The sequence below is a fragment of the Equus przewalskii genome, chromosome 14 (genome assembly GCF_037783145.1).
Source record: "Equus przewalskii isolate Varuska chromosome 14, EquPr2, whole genome shotgun sequence".
In the NCBI taxonomy this organism is placed as follows: Eukaryota; Metazoa; Chordata; class Mammalia; order Perissodactyla; family Equidae; genus Equus; species Equus przewalskii.
Window position 1 is genome coordinate 39,198,547 of NC_091844.1, and position 23,208 is coordinate 39,221,754.

The window sequence follows — 23,208 nt, forward strand, 5'->3', positions numbered from 1 at the left end:
TTACCATTTTAAGTGTATAATTCAGTGCCAGTAAGTAAATTCATATTGTGCAGCTATCATCTCGATCCATCTTCAAAATTTTTTTATCATCCCAAATGGAAACTACCCATTGAACATGAACTCCCAGTTATGCCCTCTCCCCAGTCCCTGTTAACCATTTTTATAATTTCTGTCTCTGTGAATTTGCCTATTCTAGGTAACTCATAAGTGCAGTCATACAGTATATTTGATTTTGTGCTTTTATGTCACTTGGCATATGTTTCCAGGGTTCATCCATGTTGCATCATGTATCAGAATTTCATTCCTTTTTAAGGCTGAATGCTATTGTGTTGTATGTATATCCATTTTGTTTATCTCTTCATCCATGGATAGGCATTTGTGTTTTTACCTTTGGGCTATTATAAATAATGATGCTATAAACTTAACATATTAATTGCTGTGTGTGTTAGAATTCTTGTTTAGTATTTATTTGAGGCCATAAACCTTTTCAAGAATGATGAATCTGGGGCTGGCCCGGTGGTGCAGTGGTTAAGTTTGCACGTTCCACTTTGGCGGCTGGGGGTTCGCCGGTTTGGATCTCGGTTGCGGACATGGCACCGCTTGGCGAGTCATGCTGTGGTAGGCGTCCCACGTATAAAGTAGAGAAAGATGGGCATGGATGTTAGCTAAGGGCCAGTCTTCCTCAGCAAAAAGAGGAGGATTGGCAACAGATGTTAAGCTCAAGGCTAATCTTCCAAAAAAAACAAAAAAGATGAATCTATAGATTGATTCCTCTTAAAATTACTAAAACGTGGGCAGTAAGTTAATCTGATTCTAGCCTATCTATGAAGCCCTATGTTAAGAACCCCCACTTTTGAATTGTTTTTAGCTATTTCTCATTTTGCTATTTGTTCTCACAAGTATTTCCTTGAATGAGGCATAGGAACAATATTCTGGATTTCTTTGGACAGTAAGGTAAAGAGGATAGATAACTATATTTTAGTGACTATCTTTCTGATGATCATTGTGGTTTAAATGGACAGATGTTCGTAATGTAGGACGCAGGAAAAGAACCTTTCAGTTATACATGGCTTTGAGGGAGGAATGTACCAAACTTGCATTTTTATAGCTTATAACAAATATTTAAAGTGAAATCGATTGGATACTTGCACAGTGGTTGGAACTGAACTCAGTTTTGCCTGTTCATAGTTTTACTTTTGTAATAGGATGTTAAGGCCTTCCATTTTGTGTGTATGAAAGTTAGCCACTGTGGGAGAGCGAGAAAATGGAACATGCAACTTTTTTGCTCACATATTTTACAATTTGTCTAGAAATGCAGTTTTCTCTTAATAGGTAGAATGCTGTATTTGGTTGAAAACTGACTTCATGGCAGTCTATCCTGACTAGATAAGATGCTAATGTACAACCTTGTGGTTTAAATTTGGGAATTAGGACTTTTGCTTCCATGGGAATATGGCACTATCAGTATATTGTAGTCAGTAAGGTCTCATATTTTAAAGGGTTTTATAGTGAATCCTCTTTATGAAAATTAGGTTCCATACTACATTTCTTTTACCCCACCATTAGTATCCAGTATTTGCAAGACATTCCTGGGGATAAGATTATTAATATGGCTGTGTAAATAACTTGTGGGATGATGTGTAACTTTTAAGTTAGGATGTGATTTATTTACATTTCACTTGTTTTTTGTTTTTTGTTTTTTGCTGAGGGAGATTCATCCTGAGCTAACATCTGTTGCCAGTCTTCCTCTTTTTGCTTGAGGAACATTTCCCTCTGAGCTAACATATGTGCCAGTCTTCCTCTTTTTTGTATGTGGGTCACTGCCGCAGCATGGCTGCCAGTGAGTGATGTAGGTCCACACTGGGCAGCTGAACCCCTGGCCACTGAAGCAGAGGGCACTGAACTTAACCACTAGGCCACAGGGCTGGCCCCTCATCTCACTTTTTAGCTGGCTAAAGTTGATACTATCCTCTTAGAAGTTTATATTGACTGATGTTGCTCTGTTTTTATTTGAAATGAGACTGTCAAAGATATTTTTCTTGACATTGAGAAAATAGTTTTATTATAAAAAGATAAATGCATAAACTTTTGACTTGGAAAATTAACATGTCGTAAGCTGTCTGCCAATGATAGGCACTTTTATACTAGTGTATCTTGTTTTGAAGAAATTAATACATGGCTCGTCTTTAAAAAATAATAGTTTTCAATAAGTAGTTGGAAGGTTTAGTTTAAAAAGTTTGGAGGGGAGTTTTTTGTGCAGATTGAGAAGAATGGGATGGGGGGCTGTGGATGTAAGAATGCTAAGTCATCGTATGAATCCTTTGAAAAACTTGATGACATAGATACCATATAAGAACATAATTCGACTTGTCAGAGACATACAAACTTTATGAGAACCCTTCAGTGAAGTATTCTTGATTTTTGTTTTTTGTTTTTTTCTTTTATCATATCTATCTTCCTGATTCCCAAGGAAGGGCCTAGAAAGCTGCTGGAATAAGTACCGCAGCTTCTTTACATATGCTTTCTGAATAATTGCAAACAGATAATTTCACATTACTACGGTTTTGACTGAATGTGAAGTCTGTAAAGGTAGTACCTTGTTTTAAGAAATTTGTTTTACATAAATGTCATTTTAGCAACTGACAGGCACTAATTCATTTGACACAGACTAAGAGACCAAGAGAATATGTCGTTTTCTATGAAATGTCAGATAATGTTTTTGTTATTCTGAGAAGCTCTGCTTTTTCTGACTTGTAAACATTTGGCTTTTCTACCTCGATATGCATGGCATCATTATTGCTTTTTTTTTTTTTTAATTTGTTTTTGAGGAAAATTAGCCCTGAGCTACCATCCGCTGCCAATCCTCCTCTTTTCGCTGAGGAAGACTGGCCCTGAGCTAGCATCTTCTTCTACTTTATATCTGAGACAGCTGCCACAGCATGGCTTGCCAAGCGATGCCATGTCTGCACCCGGTATCCAAACCGGCGAACCCCGGGCCGCCGAAGCGGAACTTGCCTACTTAAGTGGAACTTGCATACTTAACCACAGGGCCACTGGGCCAGCCCCATTACTGCATTTTTGAAAAGGTGGAGTTCACAATTGTAAAGCTGTTCTTAATCGAGCTGCTTTTGTCTTTGAAATTTTGGGTAAACTCTGGAAAGGGACTTGGAGTTGTTATGGTACTTGACCAAATAAGCTCTGTGACTAGCAGTAGGAGATTCTAGACAGACACTTGTATGTGCGACAGTACTTGATCAAAAAGGTGTTGTCTATATATAGTTTCAGGGCTTTGCAGGGATAGAAGTACTGGTCATTGTAGCGTGACATTAAATTGAGACTTTGCAAGAACCTTCCAGGTTTTTTTGACTGCTTTTTACTTTTTTCCTGTTTTCAGCTTTTAGCCTTTGCTCCGTCTACAGGTGAATTTTAGAAACCCTTGAGAAGAGGGAGAAGATACTTAATTGATTTAATTGGTAACAGAAGAGTTGAAGGATCTTTTTGATCCTGTTTCTTATTCCCTGAGGCTGAGAAAAGCCTCCAAATCATATATACTCCAGCAAGAGGTAGCAAAATAGTTTCAGATATTGTCTTGTTGCTTATGACAGACTTGGAAGAAAACTTCTGAATATCTTACTATATGGTATTGTCAGTCGTTTAATCTGAGAGAGTAGGCAGTATTTTTGTTTTTGTTTGCAAACTGTGTGTTGTCAGTATTAAGAGGTTTCAGAGGTATGCTTACTCATTATTATTAGTTACTTTTAGAATCACCCTTTTTTTTTTCTTTTTCAGGGGTCTTAATGATAGTAATTTATGTGTAAAGAACAGAAGGGTTTGGGGCTGGCCCCATGGCTGAGTGATTAAGTTCATTCACTCTGCTTTGGCGGCCCGGGGTTTGCTGCTTCAGATCCTGGGCGCAAACCTACACACCACTCATCCAGCCACGCTGTGCGTGGTGTCCCACGTAGAAGAACTAGAAGGACTTAGAACTAGGGTATACAACTATGTACTGGGTTTTGGGGTGGGAGAAAAACAGGAGGAAAATTGGCAGCAGTTGTTAGCTGCTGGCCAATCTTCCTCACCAAAAAGCATACCTTAAAAAAAAAGAAAGGTCAACAATATCAGAATTATGTTTTTATTAGATCTAACGAATGTTAAGGACCTTGAGATTGTTGAACTATGGACCTTAGTTCAAATTTCACAAATCTCTCTGGTGTCTTTTTTCTGTACTGTAATTCCTTTAGTTTTGTCTCTTTAGTTTCCTAATCTGTGACAGTTCTTGATATGTCTTTGACACTTTTGATGAGTTCTGGTCAATTGTTTTGTAGAGTATATTTCAGGTTAGGTTTTTCTGTTGTGTTCTCATGATTAGACTGATTTTTGACAAGAACACCACACAAGTGATGTGTTCTCAGTCCACCAAACCAGGGGGTACATGATGTCGGTATGTTTAATTATTCACTTACCAACCTCTGTCTGTTGCATATGGTGGTGCCTGCTGGTTTTCTGTTTACAAAAGTACTATTTTTCACTTTGAAAGTGATAGATATCTTGGGGAGATAATCTGAGACTGCAGATAGCCCCTTTTTTTGAAAGGTTGTCCCATTTGTTTTAGCAATGCATTTGTTTGTTTAGCATTGGTGGATCTTGTCTGTAATTGTGATCTTTGCCTAATGTAGAACTTACTTAAAAATGTAAATGACATAGTTTTCATTAGATTGCATGTGTTCATATGTAGCACTCAGTTAAGAAATTTTTGGTACCTGGCAGTTTTAGCGCGGGGAGTGCAATTGGGAAAATTTTTATATTGTCTGGATATAAGGTGATATTAGAGAATTGTTAATATTTTTGTTAAGGTAACATTGGTTTATAATATATAAATTTCAGGTCTACATCATTTGACTTATGTGTAGACTGCATCATGTTCAACACCAAAACCCTAATTGCCGTTTGCCATCGAACGCATGTGCCCCTTCACCCCTTTCTCCCCACCCCCACCCCTTCCCACCTGATAACCGATAATCTTGTTCTCTATATCTGTACATTTGTTTATCACCTAGCAGTTTTTTCAGTGTTTCTTGTGCCATGAATATTGATACTACTTAACATTTACATTTTCTGTTCATAAGTTACCCTCATTATATATATGGCTTTATTGTACTAAAAATTTTTTTCAAAATTAAGGAAATGCTTTAATAATTAGTTTTTCTAAAGGTGGTGGTTTTGCTTTTATTTGGGACATTAAAGGAAATGGCGAGTTTGACCATAATAAAAATTATTTTCAAAGTACCAGTGAAGGGGATCCAAAGGGTAAAAGAGTGAATTTAATACGTTGCCTCATGAAGATACTATATTAAGATACTTTCACAATCAAATAAGCATTTTGCCTTCAAGTTGTCTATATTTCTGCTAATTCTTATCGATAAATTTCTTAGTAACTCCCTTCTCAGTGAAAGTTTGAGTCCGGGGCTCCAGATTTATTAGATGACTTGCAACACATGTTCTGCAAACTCTTACTTGTATTTCCAAAAATTCATGTATCTCCGCAAATTGAAAAATCTTCATAAATGATTTGGTGGCAAAGCTGAAAAACAAATGTGAGAATAGTCTTTATTATTTTCTGTAGTGGGAAAAAATTTGGTTAGGGGATCTTGCTTCAGACCTTTTGAGTGTGTTAATATAGGTGCACCACGTTATTTTAAAATTTGAGGGGACCTGTAGTAGATGCTCAGTAAATTCTGAATGATGCGAGTTAAAATCAAAGACGTGAAATTTTAACTGTTCAAAGAATAGGTTGTACTATTAAGATGTCCTTAAATAAAGAACATTAAAAACAATAAATTTCTCCTTAACTCTATTTTTCCTACACTGTAGTGCGGAAGAAGTTAAAATTGTATTTCCAGGATTAACTGAATGTTAGAATTAAAGTAAATTTGAAAAGGGTAATAACATCACACCTTGATTTATAAATACTATACATAAATTTCTTATTTATAATGCTTATAAAGTTACATCTTCAGAGTTTTTGTTGTTTTAACCAATAAAAATAAGTTGTGTGTGTTCATTTAAATGTTAGTCTCTTGTGGTATTTTTTAATTTAAAAATTGCAGATTGATATGCTTGACTGGTATAGCACTAGAATATCTTAGAAAATATAATTTGTAATTGTTTAAACCTATGTTTTGTAAAGGTTAACAAAAAATTAAAAATATAAAGTAATAGTACACTAAAATGGTTGCATTTTTCACAAAGGCTGGTGATGGGTTTGGGGTGTGTTATCTGACTTTACTCTGCCCTTTCCCTCTCCCAGTTTTTTTGATGCTGAAGATTTATGAGCATGCTATAAAAGTGTTAATTTTTTTTAATAGGAATAAAAAAATACGTTGTTGGCCTCATTATCAAGACGTCATCTGACCCCACTTGTGTAGAGGTAAGAGTTTTTTGGAAGATTATTGTGAGCATAGAAAGTCATTTAAATATTGAATCTTCAAGTTAAACCTACTTCTTTCACAGACATAGAACACATATACACAGACATTTACAACAGATCTGCAATCATTTTTCTCTTGGGGCTTACCTATGCTTATATTCTTAGTTATTAGACCTGTTTTAGGCCCTTGTTTAATCTAAACTTTTTTCTTTTCTTAGAAGGAAAAGGTGTATATCGGGAAGTTAAATATGATTCTTGTTCAGGTAAGCTTTTACTGGATTCGGTTTTCCTCAGAAGAAAATAGTTCAGTTAGACTGATTACTTGACCAAAATATTCAGACCTACTTTATTGAATAACTAGAGTAACATCTTGCAGAAGTGGTGGTGGTCGTCTCTACAATAACTATAATAGCTTACCTACTTCTAGCATTTGAAGTTAATTTGCTGTGGAAGGAAACATCAGTTTCGGTGAACACATCACTTTTGCGGCTCTGATATGAATTGAACTCATTAAAAATTTAATTTGAGGGGCTGGCCCCGTGGCCGAGTGGTTAAGTTCGCGCGCTCCGCTGCAGGCGGCCCAGTGTTTCGTTGGTTCGAATCCTGGGCGCGGACATGGCACTGCTCATCAAACCACGCTGAGGCAGCGTCCCACATGCCACAACTGGAAGGACCCACAACGAAGACTACACAACTATGTACCGGGGGGCTTTGGGGAGAAAAAGGAAAAAAATAAAATCTTTAAAAAAAAAAAAAATTTCATTTGAGGGGCTGGCCCAGTGGTGTGGTTAAGTTCTTGTGCTCCATTTCGGCGATCTGGGGTTCACAGGTTTGGATCCCAGGCACAGGCCCACACACCACTCGTCAAGCTATTCTCTGGTGGCGGCCTGTATACAAAAAGTGGAGGAAGATTGGCACAGATGTTAGCTTAGGGACAGTCTTCCTCATTACCCCTCTCCCCCCAAATAAAGCTCATTTGCCTGGTACTCTGCATGTTTGCTTTCCATGTAATCTTTCTCAATCTTAATTGGTAAATCATTTCCTTTGAATTCAACATCCGTTTAGTTGATCTCTATACTTAGTCTGCTTTTCAAGCGTTCTGGGTAGTCTAACTTGAGAAATTTTATATTTACCTATTTTGTGTAATACATTAAAAAATTTTCCTGAAAACAATAATTGGTATATGAGGAGAAAAATTACTTTTCCATTTAGTAAGTTTTGGAAACACTTAGTTTTCTGAAACATTTGGATTTTCACTAAGTTATCCTGCATTTTATACCGAGGACTTTTTATTTTTAGCGTGTCTCTCTTTGAATGGGGAGAGGCAAGGAGTACAAGAAGTTAGTTACCTCTTACCAACAGGTACAATTACAGAATATCTGGTTGGGAAATCCGTAGCATATATACGAAATAAATAGTACCTCAGGGATATTGTCGATTTGGTTACAGCCCACCACAATAAAATTAATAGAGCAGCAAAGCGAGTCACAGGCATTTTTTGGTTTTCCGGTGCATATAAAAGTTATGTTTGTGCTGTAGTCTATTAAGTGTGCAGTAGTATTATGTCTAAAGAAACAATGTACATACCTTAATTTAAAAAATACTTTATTGCTGAGAAATGCTAACCATCCTCTGAGCCTTTAGTGAGTCGTAATCTTTTTGCTGATGGAGGGTCTTGTAAACAGTACAGTATCTGCAGAGTGCAGTAAAGTGAAGCAAACTAAAATGAGGTATGCCTGTACAGTCTTTAAAATTTAATATAGACCATTAGGCTTTTGCTCAAAGATGATTCCATCCCCAGTTGTAATACCTCATTGCAAATTTATATGTCTAAATCCTACTATATATCAAGGCCCAGATTCCAGCCAAAGAAAATGTCTTTCCTTGGCCATCCGTTATAGTTAGATCTTTCAGTCTTTGAGGATAATTTGCACATATTTATCTGGCAGTGTTGATATGCATACACATTAGAGCCAGGTGAGACCAATTTTGATCATTGAGAGGAGTCGTGGGGCATTTGAGACAGAGGACTTGATCTGTGTTGTGCTTTTATACCCAGTGTATTCTTTAGAGGGTAGCACATTTCCTGTCTTAATCAAGGGGGAGAAAATGAAAAGTGGTTGATATTTGCTCCTGCTTTTAGTATCACGCAGTTTCTTTGAAGTTTGTTTTATTTGCCATTGACAAGTGAAATGAACTTAACATTTTCTGTCTTCTTTTAGATACTGAAACAAGAATGGCCAAAACACTGGCCAACTTTTATCAGTGACATTGTTGGAGCAAGTAGGACCAGTGAAAGTCTCTGTCAGAATAATATGGTGATTCTTAAGCTCTTGAGTGAAGAAGTATTTGATTTCTCTAGTGGACAGATAACCCAAGTGAAAGCTAAGCATTTAAAAGACAGGCAAGTAATTGTTTTGTTTTAGAATTTTTAAGTAATTTCCCAAATGATTTCAAGGAATTTAGGGGTAGATTGTAAATTTTTAAGGAACTGTGATTGTTAATAGCTTAAATTACTTTTGATTGTTTTTGAGTACAAATTTAAGTAGTCCTAAAGTGAGCCCTAATATTCAAATCTGGAGGCTTGAAAAGTATCCAGTACTAAAGATAAGATGTCATGCTTCCGTTGTCACAGCAAGATAACTTCGTATATATCACATGAAAGGAATATAGATTGAGAGTTCCCAGAAACCTCGTTGAGATCTGTTTTATATGGAGACTACTTAATTATAGGTTCCAAGGAAATGAGTTATGTCCAAATGTCAACTGAATTCTTATAAGTCCTCAAGTCCTACATCTTGTCAGTACCCGTATAGTTAACACTAAGAACATGCCAGACTTTGTTTTCTTCCACTTACTAATAAAAATTGGTTCTAGTCATTAGGGCACAGCAATATTTTACCTTTATATCTTTATGTGTTCGAACTAGCTTCATAATTTATAATTTTCCTTCTGGTTTGGTGTGCTATAAGCACATTGTAGGATTTGGGGTATATCTAACGCCACTCCTTATTTTGGAGAGTTTTATTTCAACTATCTTGATTAAAAATATTAGATTGGTTGAAATTATTCAAATAGAGAAAGGTTGACCAAAAACCAAACCTCCAAGAAAAGAAATGGTGTGTTCTTTATAGCAGTCTTTATGGGTAAATTTTTAAAGAGTGATATTACACAGTAAAATTTGTAGCTTTTGATGAAGTTATTGATATTTGTGTTTGAATACAAGTAACTCAAGTTTTTAATGACCTGATGGTTGACTTTTTTAGTAATTTTTGTTAGTATGTAAATACATATCTACGTGTCTTCTAAAGTGATCACCTTTTTTTTTTTTAGCATGTGCAATGAGTTCTCACAGATTTTTCAGCTGTGTCAGTTTGTGATGGTAAGTGCTTTTAATTTTATTTTTTCAGATAATTAATTGTAGGAAGTTCATTACTTATAGGTATGTTTTTGTTGCAGGAAAATTCCCAAAATGCTCCACTTGTACATGCAACTTTGGAAACATTGCTTAGATTTCTTAACTGGATTCCACTGGGATATATTTTTGAGACCAAGTTAATCAGCACATTAATTTATAAGGTATAGTGAATACATTTCAGTTATATTTATCACTGGATAGTTGTATATATTCTTGCAACTTGTAATGCTCTTTCATTATAGAAAAACCATTCTGTATTCATAGCCATAACCAACCTTGTTTCTAAGATGAGGAAACTACTCAGGAGAACTTTTCCATTGTTTCAAGTAGTCATTCTTTGACATAGTGTCCAAATCTTAATGATTGTAGCACTTTATCCACATGGAATCTCAAGAATTGGGTGTGAACAACTGTTGAACAGATTTGATTTGAGTTTAGTTTGTATAGGTCACAATGAGGTGAGCGAGGACTTGTTTCTACAAAATGGAAAGTCTGTATTTTTTTCCTGATAATTTTAAAGCACTATCAGGTACTGCCTATATAAAGTCTTATAATTGTTCATCCAAAAATAACCAGTTACCAGTTGGTTGCATTATCTTTCCAGGTGTTTTCTTGGCAGATATAATGAATAAATTATGTGCTTGATCAAAACCTTGTAAAAGCAGACCATTGTGACTTAGATTTGAGGCTTTGTAGTTCAGGGCTTGATAAGGTAATATTCTGTTCTAATACATTAATTTAAAGTATTAGAGCCATCATTTTGTTTATTGCTAGACAATTTACATAAAATTGTTTGCTGTTGTCAACAATTCTGCAGGAACCATTCTTAAACATAGGAAGGACGATTATGCACTTGTCCATATATTTACTTTGCATAAATTTTTATACATGTAAGTATCAGGTCAATAGGTATGTCCATTTTTTAAGGCATTTGATGCTTACCAATTGCTGTCCAGAAATGGTATGCCATTTTTATACCTTCTCAACAATAGAATATGAAAAAGCCAGTTTTCCCACATTTTTCATTAATCGTGGGTGTGTTGCCCATCTCCTAAAATCCTAAGCAATTATAAATCTTGGGTCCTTTTTGTTTTTCTTTGTATTTATTTATTTATTTTTGAGGAAGATTAGCCCTGAGCTAACATCTGCTGCCCATCTTCCTCTACTTTATATGTGGGACACCTACCACAGCATGGCTTGTCCAAGCGGTGCCATTGATGGCCCCAGGATCCGAACTGGCGAACCCTGGGCCGCCAAAGCGGAATGTGTGCACTTAACCGCTGCGCCACCAGGCCAGCCCCAAGATCTTCTTTAGATTACACAGAAAACATTATGTCCTTAAAAGTCATATAATAGGTCCTAGGGAAGTTACTAAGCAAGTTTGTGTTTTTTAGCTTTCTGAGGACACATCAAAAGAAAGCAAAATTTGCTTCTAAAGCGTTTACTGTCTTTTGGGTAGATGATAAAATGTCCTTAAAGTATATGTGTGCAACAATACGGATCACCCATTTATCTTTTTTTCTCTATGTTCCTGATTCTTAAATCCTTTGTTTTTTCTAATTGTTAATTTTAAGTAAAATTTGTTAGGCCATCTAATTTTATAGCTTCCTTTTTTTATTAAAATAGTTCCTGAATGTTCCAATGTTTCGAAATGTCTCTCTGAAGTGCCTCACTGAGATTGCTGGTGTGAGTGTAAGCCAATATGAGGAACAATTTGTAACGCTATTTACACTGACAATGATGCAGCTAAAACAGGTAATACAGTACTCTTAAAAACTGACTGAACAGTTTTAGTGCCTTAGAAAAAGTTGGGTTTGACTTGAACCATTTCAGCACAACTTATCATAATAGATGAGCTATAATGTGATTGTATGTTCATTATATAAAAACTAAAGTATTTTAGAAATTTTTATGAAAACTCCCTTGAAATAGGTTCTGGGAATATTGTAATTTATTACTACAAAATTTAGAAGTTTGAAACCTAGGGTTTAATATCAATGCTGCTTTTGACCGTATGTCTCTGAAATGAAGGGATTGTCTGTTCCTACTTTGATTTAGGTATATATGAAATTAATGTAGAGGTTAATCATAATAGTACATTACCTGTATATGTATCTGATGTGAATGAATTAATTGAGTATTTTGACATTTTAAATAACGCTAAGGAGGGAATTGCCTGATACAGGGGGAAATTCAGAGAATAATCTTTTAGGAAATCTTACTACTTGCAACATGTAAAAAAAAAGTCAAAAGCTAGGACACAGAGACAGAGAAACAGGTATAACAGACCCCAGGGAGCTCTAGTGAAGAGTGAGCTGTTTAACTCTGTATGTTTTAATGTTAGTAAAAGAGTGATGGAATCAAATGTAGTGTCTTTTGTTGTTGGTTATAAAATGCAGGCTAATGGTTCATATTTAAACTTGCAGATGCTTCCTTTAAATACCAATATTCGACTTGCATACTCAAATGGAAAAGATGATGAACAGAACTTTATTCAAAATCTCAGTTTGTTTCTCTGTACCTTTCTTAAGGAACATGGTCAACTTATAGAAAAAAGATTAAATCTCAGGGAAACACTCATGGAGGTAGGCTTTTTGAAGCCTTTGGCATCTGAAATTGTTCTCTATGTAATAAAAACTCTTAGCCCTTTGTTCTAAAATGTATGTACCTTTTGACATAACTTCTTACCTAATACTTGTTTGTGCATTATAGATAATATGTTGTCAATTCTGAATTATAGGGTTTTTGATTTTGTGTTCTACGTAATGCCAGATAAATAATTTATAATCAAAATTAAATTCCTAAAGGGAGACATTTCATTTCTAAGATGAAAAGTCTGAAGACCTTATTTTAAAATTGAGGTGTAATTCACATAATATAAAACTATCCATTTTAAAGTATAGAATTGAGTGGCGTTTAGTACATTCACAGTATTGTCAGCCATCATCTGTCTATCCCAAAACATTTTCATCACCCATAAAGAATGATGGTACCCATTGAAACAGTTGCTCCTTCATTCCAACCCCCAGCCCCCAGCAACCACTAATTTGTTCTCTGTCTCTGGACTTACCTTTTCTGAACTTTTCATGTCAGTGGAATCATAATATATGGTCTTCTGTATTGGCTCCTTTGACTTAGTGTGTTTTCGAAGGTTCACCATGTTACAGCATGTACCAGTACTTCATTGCCTTTTATGGTTGAATAATATTCCATTGTATGGATATATCACATTTTGTGTGTCCATGCATCAGTTGGTGTACTTTTGGACTGTTTCCACCTTTTTGCTGTTAGTATACCAAATGTTTTTTAATGTTGGTACCTTTGTCAGAGAATTAATTAACAGATGTGTTGAACCCAGCAAGTATGTAAGGTTTTTGAAGTGTTCTAGGACATGTCAGAAGAAAGCACAATTTGCTCTATAGAATTTCTGCAGTCCTTTGGATGGATAATGAAACCTCACAGTTGAGCAAAGTAAAACATGAACTTTTATCTCCTGTTAACATAAGAAGTGGAAAGCAGTTTGACGTTGGTTAATAATACCTAAGGGATTATTTTAATAGTTTTGGGTCTTCTGTGTAGGCCCTTCATTATATGCTGTTGGTATCAGAAGTGGAGGAAACAGAAATCTTTAAGATTTGTCTTGAGTACTGGAATCATTTGGCAGCTGAACTGTATAGAGAGAGCCCATTCTCTACATCTGCGTCTCCATTGCTATCTGGAAGTCAGCATTTTGATGTTCCTCCCAGGAGACAGCTGTATTTGCCTGTGTTATCCAAGGTAACAATAAAGTGGGTGGTTGAGTGCTCTTCCCGTTGCTTACTGTGATTTTGAGAAGTAAAGGCAAATACTGGCTTTTAATTTTTGGCTAAACTATCTAAATAAGTAAGCTGCAAAAAGAGAATCCAGCAACTTCTCCATGCATGTTGAATACTAGAGCATAGGTTGGTATGAGAATTTATGGCTCTGAAAAGTGTGGTCCTTCTGCAAGCAGCACCAGCACCACCTGTGAGTTCATTAGAAATGCAAATTAAGAGGCCACTCATCAGTCTGCACGTGAGACACAGGAAACTTGAGTTGATTTCTTATTCCTGATAAAGTTTGAAAACCATTGTTGTAGAATTACATTTTAAATATATTTTATATTGTGTGAATAATTTTGTTTGATATGTTGGTGTTAAGTGCATCTCTCTCTCTCTTTTTTTTTTGCTACGTTTGCTGCGGCTGATTTCAAAGATCTAATAGATTTTTCTTGTTGAATAGGTCCGTTTATTGATGGTTAGTCGTATGGCTAAACCAGAGGAAGTATTGGTTGTAGAAAATGATCAGGGAGAAGTTGTAAGAGAATTCATGAAGGATACAGATTCCATAAATTTGTATAAGAATATGAGAGAAACATTAGGTAAGTTAATAAATACTATGAATTTAATCCTTTATCTTTGTAATTCTTTTCTGAGGTGGACATACTTTTTATGAAATGTGGTACATTTAGTTTCTAAATGTGTTAACACCCATCTTTTACTAATGTGCTGTTATTCCTTAGTAAAAATCATTTTGCTCATTAAGTTTCACATTTGAAACATTTGGAATTTTTTTCTTTCCTTTGTAGTTTATCTTACTCATCTGGATTATGTAGATACAGAAAGAATAATGACTGAGAAGCTTCACAATCAAGTGAATGGTACAGAATGGTCATGGAAAAATTTGAATACGTTGTGTTGGGCAATAGGCTCCATTAGTGGAGCAATGCATGAAGAGGATGAAAAACGATTTCTTGTTACTGTTATAAAGGTATGCAAGTGATATGTATGAACTAGAACTGTTAGATAAGTATATTTTATTACAAGTAACTGAAATTTGTCTTATTTTACAGGATCTATTAGGATTATGTGAACAGAAAAGAGGCAAAGATAATAAAGCTATTATTGCGTCAAATATCATGTACATAGTAGGTCAATATCCAAGATTTTTAAGAGCTCACTGGAAATTTTTGAAGACTGTAGTTAACAAGCTATTTGAATTCATGCATGGTATTTTATCTTTATTTAATATGTTTTGTTATTTTTGTTGAACGAAAGACAAAATTTCTCTTGAAAATTTTTTGATAAATGTTTTGTTTTGTTAGAGACCCATGATGGAGTCCAGGACATGGCTTGTGATACTTTCATTAAAATAGCTCAAAAATGCCGCAGGCATTTTGTTCAGGTTCAGGTTGGAGAAGTCATGCCATTTATTGATGAGATTTTGAACAACATTAACACTATAATTTGTGATCTGCAGCCTCAACAGGTATGTGGAGCACTAAGCATATTTTTCTTAGAAAATGTAACTACTGTTTTAATTAGAATTCATTAATGGGAATAGAAAGAATGCCACTATTGGATTTAGTTCAAGTGCCTCTGGTTAAGTTTTCATAGCGAAGCAGAAATTGAAGCAGAAGTTGGTTAGGCTGTTTTCCTACCTAATATAAATTATTTCTGACATTTATTAAGATTAGTTTCAGTAGTTATGTAAATTGTTTGTGGTTTTTCTTATTATAGTACATAAAAGTAAAATGTCTGCCTTTTAATATAGGTCCATACGTTTTATGAAGCTGTGGGGTACATGATTGGTGCACAGACAGACCAAACAGTACAAGAACATTTGATAGAAAAATACATGCTACTCCCTAATCAAGTTTGGGATAGCATAATCCAGCAGGCAACCAAAGTAAGTTTTACTACTTTTTATAAAAGTTTTAATGAAATTTAAGAGGGCAATGTTATTTACAAAAATATCAAATTCAGTACCTTTGACATGTATAGCTGATCCATAATTGCTTTTATGTGTTTTTTGCACATTTAAAAAAAATTGTAGTGTATTTGTTTGATGGTAAATTGGGAATATTTCACTCTATTCTTAGTTGTAGGTACAATTAAGAAAGACTTCCGTGTTTGTTTTACCATTCAGGATTATAAATGTGGTGTGCAGTAAGGTGGCTAGTGTGTTTTGTTTTAATAATTACAGGGATAATTGTCATGTGATAAATGGAATTTGTTTTTATCCTTCACAGAATGTGGATATACTTAAAGATCCTGAAACAGTCAAGCAGCTTGGTAGCATATTGAAAACAAATGTGAGAGCCTGCAAAGCTGTTGGACACCCCTTTGTAATTCAACTTGGGAGAATTTATTTAGATATGCTTAATGTATACAAGTGCCTCAGTGAAAATATTTCTGCAGCTATCCAAGCTAATGGTAAGTGATTCTGAATTCTTAATGGAATGCTGTATAACAAATCACTTCTTCATTGGCTGCCTTGGTATAAGCATTCAGTATTTCTCACAGTACTAAATTAACCCTCTCACTTCCCAGATGACCCTAGACAATTTTTTTGACCAGTTGCATGCCTCTTCCCTTATAAAATTAGTCTTAGTTTATTTTCCCAATAAATTCGTCTGTGTACCCTTGTCTTTAAGTTTTTTAATGGTAAATGACAACTAATAGGCTTTGATACCAATGTAGAATTTTAGTTGTGAAGTTGGATTCCACTTGATTGTATTTTTTAGGTGAGATGGTTACAAAGCAACCATTGATTAGAAGTATGCGAACAGTAAAAAGGGAAACTTTAAAGTTAATATCTGGTTGGGTGAGCCGGTCCAATGATCCACAGATGGTAAGTGAGATGTTGTGCTTTTTGTTTTTTGAGTTGATGCTGTATTCTCTGGAATATAGTATATCTCTATATGCATTTAGCCAATTTAAAGGTAACTTAGATGTCTACCTTTGGTATTATTTTATAGCATTCTATTTATTGGAGTCCTTGAGTACCTTAAAATACTATCAGTTATATACCGTCTTCCAAAGAAATTGCTGTTAGTGGGAGGTGGTGGCAATATGTAAAAAGACCGCTGAGAAGATTGGGTCATTTTTATTTTTCCACGGATCCTTACAGTTCAGATGGAACTTTTGTGTTCCTCATGATTTGCAGAGCAGTTTACAAAGCTGTCATTAGTTTGCCTCTTCAGTGAGAGTATGTGCTTTCCCAGTTGAAGGTTTGAAAGTCACTCTTATTCTCGTATTCCTTTTAGTCTTAATCATTTTCAGAAAAGAAAATGGTTTTCAGGAACTAAACGAGCTCTGTATGCCTCAACTTGGAAAAATGTGAATTGTTTTTATTGTTATACCTTTTCATTCTCTTGATCCCTGGAACATTACAAGAAATCCTATTGTTTTATCACTGCTGTGTGGAAATAGTGGTTTACCTGTATGCTATTTACTTTCATTATTTTGAAATTTGAATATTGTTCTTTTGATGAGGAAGTCTTTTTCAAGAAACTTGTTCAGAAAGCAATTGTGGAATTCTCAAGGTTATCAAAGTTAAATGTTAAAAGGTTTTGAACATGTGGGTTATGAGATCAGAGCTGTATTTAAAATTGGAAAGTAATGGATAGGATGAATTGAAGGAATTGTGAAGTTCATAATTTATAATATCTTGGGCAAATTTCAGGCGTATCGGTAATAATAACAAGGAGGGTATTATATTTTACAACTAAGATTTATTTTGAGGTTTGAGGCAGTGAATTCAAAGAGTTTTGACAACATTTCACATCCAGTTTGTGGGGAAAGAATTATTTCAGTCAAGGGCAGAAATGAGAACCAATTCTAAGAAAGATCAAGTAGGTAATTGGAAAAATAATTTTGTGCTTATCCTTCAAATCTTACTAGACTTGTTTTCTGCATCAGGATACTACTAACGCTAGTAATCTCCAGTTAAATGGAACATTGGTTGTATTTATTGTATGAATCTTAATAGAGAACCTATTAAAAACATCGAAGTTAGAAATTAGTGTGACGTTGTTTACTGAAAGTCATATAGAAACCCACAGTCTTTCTGGCACAGTTCCAGTCTTTTTAATGAGAGTAAGTGCTGGTTATTATTGATTGGAATACTTAGTAATTAGCATTTATTACATTAAAAAAACATTGATTGGGGATGTCTACTTTTGGTTAAATATGAGTGCCTTGATTTTTATAGGCATTATCCATTAAAGAAACTGATATAATCTTGGTTAGAAGGACTTTTCTTTCCTTTTAGGTTACTCATCCCCACATACACAGTATTCTTGGAAATCCTGGTCCTCCCACAGTGACTTGGAGCAGATCACTTGATTTTGGGACTCAATTTCCTTAGTAATTACAGATTTGAACTACACTGTGTCCATGACCCTTCCAAACTGATTATGATTTCTTGGTTTCTTTTGGTAAAAATTTCTAATGTATGGAAACATAATCAAAGCATAGGAGTTTCCGCTTTTCAGCAGATGATCAACCTAATCTTACAGACAACACTGACCAAGTGGTTTATGACAGTTAGCAAGTGTCTACAAGTTTTTTTGTGTTTTTTTTTTTTTAACAGGTAGCTGAAAATTTTGTTCCTCCTCTGTTGGATGCAGTTCTTATTGATTATCAGAGAAATGTCCCAGCTGCTAGAGAACCAGAAGTGCTTAGTACTATGGCTATTATTGTCAACAAGTTAGGAGGACATATAACAGCTGAAATACCTCAAATATTTGATGCTGTTTTTGAATGCACATTGAATATGATAAATAAGGTATGTGATTTACATTTCAATTATATCATGGGAATTTCTGCAGTATATCCTTATAACTCTTGAAAGTATTAATGATATCTGTGAGTGTAGCAAGATTTTTAGTCTTGAGTTAAATATTTGAACTTCTAGATAAGGGAGATACTTGTTTTGCTTTGTTGTTTTAATTTACTACAAAAAAATCTTAATACAAGTGGAGTAAATTTGATAGATTGTAACTTTTATTCAGATAGCAGCTAGCATTTATTGAAAACTTGCTGCATTTTAGGCATTAACAATTTAGTGGTATTAATTTGTTTAAATAAAGAAAAAGGCAGGTCTACATTTTCACTTATAAAAGTTTAGTATATGCTTATAAGAAATGGGACAATACGTTAACCAATAAGGAAGAAAATATAGATGTAAGTGTATAAAGTTATACAGTGGCAAACAATTTTTCTAATCGTTTTAGTGGTCTCAAAGTGCTAGTGATAGTCTCAGAGTTAGCAGAAAATGTGATGTTCTTTATGTGGGTTTTGATGAGTTCTCTTTATAATAAGATGACCTTGTGTTTCTCCATTTTGGTAATTCATTTGTGTAATAAATGGTAATTTCATCTTCCGTAAGAGGTGAATTATATTGTATTAGGGTTTGCCTTTCAGGAGGCCATACATCTTATGAGGTCCCCTAACAACTCTAAACACGGATACTGAATTAGGGCTGGCCTTTTCCCTCCCATTTAACATAATTAAGGCATTGAAACTTTATTGTGTTCCCATGGTTTATTTTTAGGACTTTGAAGAATATCCTGAACACAGAACAAACTTTTTCTTACTACTTCAGGCTGTCAATTCTCATTGTTTCCCAGCATTCCTGGCCATTCCACCTGCACAGTTTAAACTTGTTTTAGATTCCATTATTTGGGCCTTCAAACATACTATGAGGAATGTTGCAGATACAGGTAAGTACACAAAATTATGTCCTTCTGTTCATTTGCCTACCAGTCCACAAACTGTATAGATCCTTACAGACAGATGTACAGTTGTAGACAGGTAGGTATCACCTATTGTCAGGGTTTTGTTTGAGTGCATCAATTGTATATGTAGGTCTGAGTAAGTCCTAAAAGCAGCTTGTCTGTTGCAGAGTGAGTCCATAGCAGGATGGAGTTATGGGTATAAAATTCAAGGTAGGGAGAACACTTATCCAGATCCTCACCAGTAAGATTTTCCTTTCCCCAGTAATGCTTTTCTTCTGTGGCACTACAGGTCAACTAAAGATAAAACAAAAGAAATTTCTAGCAGGAGCGATTTTGATTTGTTTTTAAATAGTAATTGGTTTGTGTAATAGAAGTGTCTACTTCGTTATGCTGTTTTGGGAGTAGATTTGGAGGGAATCAACTATACCTTCAGAAATGGTGGAAAGGTGGTAATGGTTATTACTTAGATTGTAGTCTGTAAGTAAGCAGGCGTTGATTCAAGTTGAACTCTATTACTAATTCAAGATAATTTAGGCAAATAATTGTTAGTCATTAGCAAAAAGGGAGAATGGGCTTTGAATCAGAATAGTTTAATAGCTGAAATACTATCATTACTGTTATCAGACTGTAATAACTTTGTCGGTGTTCTGTGTATTTTAGGCTTACAGATACTTTTTACACTCTTACAAAACGTTGCACAAGAAGAAGCTGCAGCTCAGAGTTTCTATCAAACTTATTTTTGTGATATTCTTCAGCATATCTTTTCTGTTGTGACAGACACCTCACATACTGCTGGTGAGAATTTAAAGCCATAAAAATGTTAAGTGTTCCAGTTGTTACTACATTTTGGAGTTAATAATGTTCTTCTTATCAACAGGTTTGACAATGCATGCGTCAATACTTGCATATATGTTTAATTTGGTTGAAGAAGGAAAAATAAGTACACCATTAAATCCTGGAAATCCAGTTAACAACCAAATGTTTATTCAGGAATATGTGGCTAATCTCCTTAAGTCTGCATTCCCTCATCTACAAGAGTAAATATACTTTTTAATAAAGTTAAATTTTTCAGTTAAAAAAAAGGAGATTATTTAATCATTGTGTTTTGATTTGCAGTGCTCAAGTAAAGCTCTTCGTGACTGGGCTTTTCAGCTTAAATCAGGATATTCCCGCTTTCAAGGAACATCTTAGGGATTTCCTAGTACAAATAAAGGTATGTATTTTATTTGCAGTTGCAGAAATACTAAGGCTAAATATGATTTCATTGTTGCGTTGTAAAATTAACCACTTTATTTGTAATGCAAAATGAGTGTGCTTTTAATGTACAGCCTTATTAGTCTGAGACTGATTACAGAATGAAAAACTATAAATCAGGGCTAGGAAAAGGATAGATTTGAAATGTTTTGGAAACTTGTTACTAATATAATTCATTTTAGATGATCTAAATATCTCTTTCGATATTCTGATTGAATCCCACAGATATTTTAAGGAGTGGAATGTGAGAACGAAACACATTGGTAGTTCCTTTTGGGATTTTATGCCCATTTTGTTAGTGAGGAATACATTTTAGGGAACCATGACAATTAGCACATATCAGCCTGTTTCTACTGTTCTCATACAATGCTCCATTCAAACTTATGGGAAGAGGGATTTTTCTTATATTTTGATTTAAAGAAATTCAAAAGTATCATAAAACCCATAAATAATTGGTGGATTATCTTATTCGTGACTGTTAAATAAGAATTGGATCACGGAAGATATTCAGGTTTTTTCCTCCAAAATACAAATAGTTTGTAAATATAGTAGCTAAGTATAAAAACTAATTGCTGAAGTAGAGAGAGAATGCAAAGAAGGGTGAAAATTACCTAAAACACTACAATTAAGACAATGACAATTGTTTTAATTGATCATTAGTCTTAAGAGAAACAGCTTTCTTAATATCTTTGCTTTGAAGTATATTTTATATATGGCATCATACAATGTAACCTTTCCCCCCCCAACTAGCACCTTTGGTTTTTTTAATTCAGCTACATAGAATTATATTCAATATACTATAATTTAAACTCAACCAATTGATGGATAAATTATATCCCTTGTATAAACAGCAAGGTGCTTATCTACACACTTTTTTCCCCAAAGGTGAGTCACTTTCCAAAATTGAAGTTTATTATGTTGATATTTCAATTATCTGTTTTCATAGGAGTTTGCAGGTGAAGATACATCTGATTTGTTTCTGGAAGAAAGAGAAACAGCTCTTCGACAGGCTCAGGAAGAGAAACATAAACTTCAAATGTCTGTCCCTGGCATCCTTAATCCACATGAAATTCCAGAAGAAATGTGTGATTAAAATCAGAAGTCAAGCTGGGTTTTTTTTTTTCTTTTTTTTTTTTCTTTTTCTCTGCGACTCTTATTAGCAGAAGAAAACAGCATCTGGATATTTGTCGACCAAAATGATGCCAATTTGTAAATTAAAATGTCACCTAGTGGCCCTTTTTCTTATGTGTTTTTTGTATAAGAAATTTTCTGTGAAATATCCTTCCATTGTTTAAGCTTTTGTTTTGGTCATCTTTATTTAGTTTGCATGAAGTTGAAAATTAAGGCATTTTTAAAAATTTTACTTCATGCCCATTTTGTGGCTGGGATGGGGGAGGAGGCAAATTCAATTTGAACTTATACTTGTAAATTCTAATGCAAAATTATACAATTTTTCCTGTAAACAATACCAGTTTTTAATTAGGGAGCATTTTCTTTCTAGCCTGTATTTCAGCCTAGAAGAAAAGATAATGAGTAAAACAAATTGCGTTGTTAAAAGGATTATAGTGCTGCATTGTCTGAAGTTAGCACCTCTTGGACTGAATCGTTTGTCTAGACTACATGTATTACAAGTCTGTATGACAAGTTTGCAGCAAGATCATGTGCATATCATCCCATTGTAAAGCGACTTCAAAAAATATGGGAACACAGTTAGTTATTTTTACACAGTTCTTTTTGTTTTTGTGTGTGTGTGCTGTCGCTTGTCGACAACAGCTTTTTGTTTTCCTCAATGAGGAGTGTTGCTCATTTGTGAGCCTTCATTAACTCGAAGTGAAATGGTTAAAAATATTTATCCTGTTAGAATAGGCTGCATCTTTTTAACAACTCATTAAAAAACAAACAAAACAAAACTCTGGCTTTTGAGATGACTTATACTAATTTACATTGTTTACCAAGCTGTAGTGCTTTAAGAACACTACTTAAAAAAGCAAAATAAACTTGGTTTACATTTATTTTCCCTTTATTGGCTCAAAATTATTCCTTTATTAATGAAAGTGGTTATTTGTGTTTAGGTATTAGGTACCATTTTTAAATGAAGTTTGATACCTGTTGTCTTACAAATATTTCTAAGGTTCTAGGGAGTAAAGGCAGCAGTTGTGTAAAATGAACATGCTGCTGAGATACACCTTCTGTTCCCAAGAAACAAATGCCTCCTGTGACGGGTTGACTCATTTTACCTTTACTTGCGATTAAAGAGCATTGTCTCTTGTCTCCTCTGGCTAAGTGTAACAGATTGAAGATTAGCCTTAGACCAAGAACCCCCATGCAAGAAGCTATTGCAGATGTTTTTGAGTAATTATATTCTTGTAAAATGTAACCCTTAGAAGTCCTGTTATCCCTTTAAGAAAGGTGGGAGGAAGGGAAAAAAATGTGTAAACAGCCTATAAAAACAAAAAAGTGGTGGAACTAAGGGGATAGGAACAGGAAATCAGCTTGAGGGAACATGTTTCCAGAGGATTAAACTAGACTAAAACGTAAGCATTTGAACTGCCTTATTTTCATGTTGAA

The 23,208-nt window shown here is 34.6% G+C and overlaps 1 protein-coding gene and 1 long non-coding RNA gene across 7 annotated transcripts in view; one reads left to right on the forward strand and one right to left on the reverse strand.

The window, feature by feature from the left end:
- Window positions 1-22,652, forward strand: part of XPO1 (exportin 1) — a 42,448-nt gene extending 19,796 nt beyond the window's left edge. For all 6 annotated transcript variants that reach the window (XM_070572611.1, XM_070572609.1, XM_070572613.1 and 3 more), the window contains 21 exons: window positions 6,366-6,427; window positions 6,646-6,690; window positions 8,650-8,831; window positions 9,761-9,809; window positions 9,887-10,006; window positions 11,472-11,600; window positions 12,272-12,430; window positions 13,425-13,622; window positions 14,106-14,244; window positions 14,452-14,633; window positions 14,716-14,872; window positions 14,968-15,131; window positions 15,417-15,551; window positions 15,895-16,078; window positions 16,390-16,496; window positions 18,240-18,434; window positions 19,203-19,371; window positions 20,047-20,181; window positions 20,264-20,423; window positions 20,503-20,599; window positions 21,587-22,652. In XM_070572611.1, coding sequence (XP_070428712.1) covers window positions 6,366-6,427; window positions 6,646-6,690; window positions 8,650-8,831; window positions 9,761-9,809; window positions 9,887-10,006; window positions 11,472-11,600; window positions 12,272-12,430; window positions 13,425-13,622; window positions 14,106-14,244; window positions 14,452-14,633; window positions 14,716-14,872; window positions 14,968-15,131; window positions 15,417-15,551; window positions 15,895-16,078; window positions 16,390-16,496; window positions 18,240-18,434; window positions 19,203-19,371; window positions 20,047-20,181; window positions 20,264-20,423; window positions 20,503-20,599; window positions 21,587-21,733 — 2,915 coding nt within the window. In that variant the 3' untranslated portion in view covers window positions 21,734-22,652. The remainder of the gene's footprint in view (window positions 1-6,365; window positions 6,428-6,645; window positions 6,691-8,649; window positions 8,832-9,760; window positions 9,810-9,886; window positions 10,007-11,471; window positions 11,601-12,271; window positions 12,431-13,424; window positions 13,623-14,105; window positions 14,245-14,451; window positions 14,634-14,715; window positions 14,873-14,967; window positions 15,132-15,416; window positions 15,552-15,894; window positions 16,079-16,389; window positions 16,497-18,239; window positions 18,435-19,202; window positions 19,372-20,046; window positions 20,182-20,263; window positions 20,424-20,502; window positions 20,600-21,586) is intronic.
- LOC139075555 (uncharacterized) lies at window positions 5,197-7,314 on the reverse strand. The gene is made up of 2 exons (XR_011526059.1): window positions 6,845-7,314; window positions 5,197-5,581 (listed from the first exon to the last, which is right to left on the reverse strand). It is a non-coding gene; the product is annotated as an uncharacterized lncRNA (long non-coding RNA).
- Window positions 22,653-23,208: the final 556 nt, after the last annotated feature.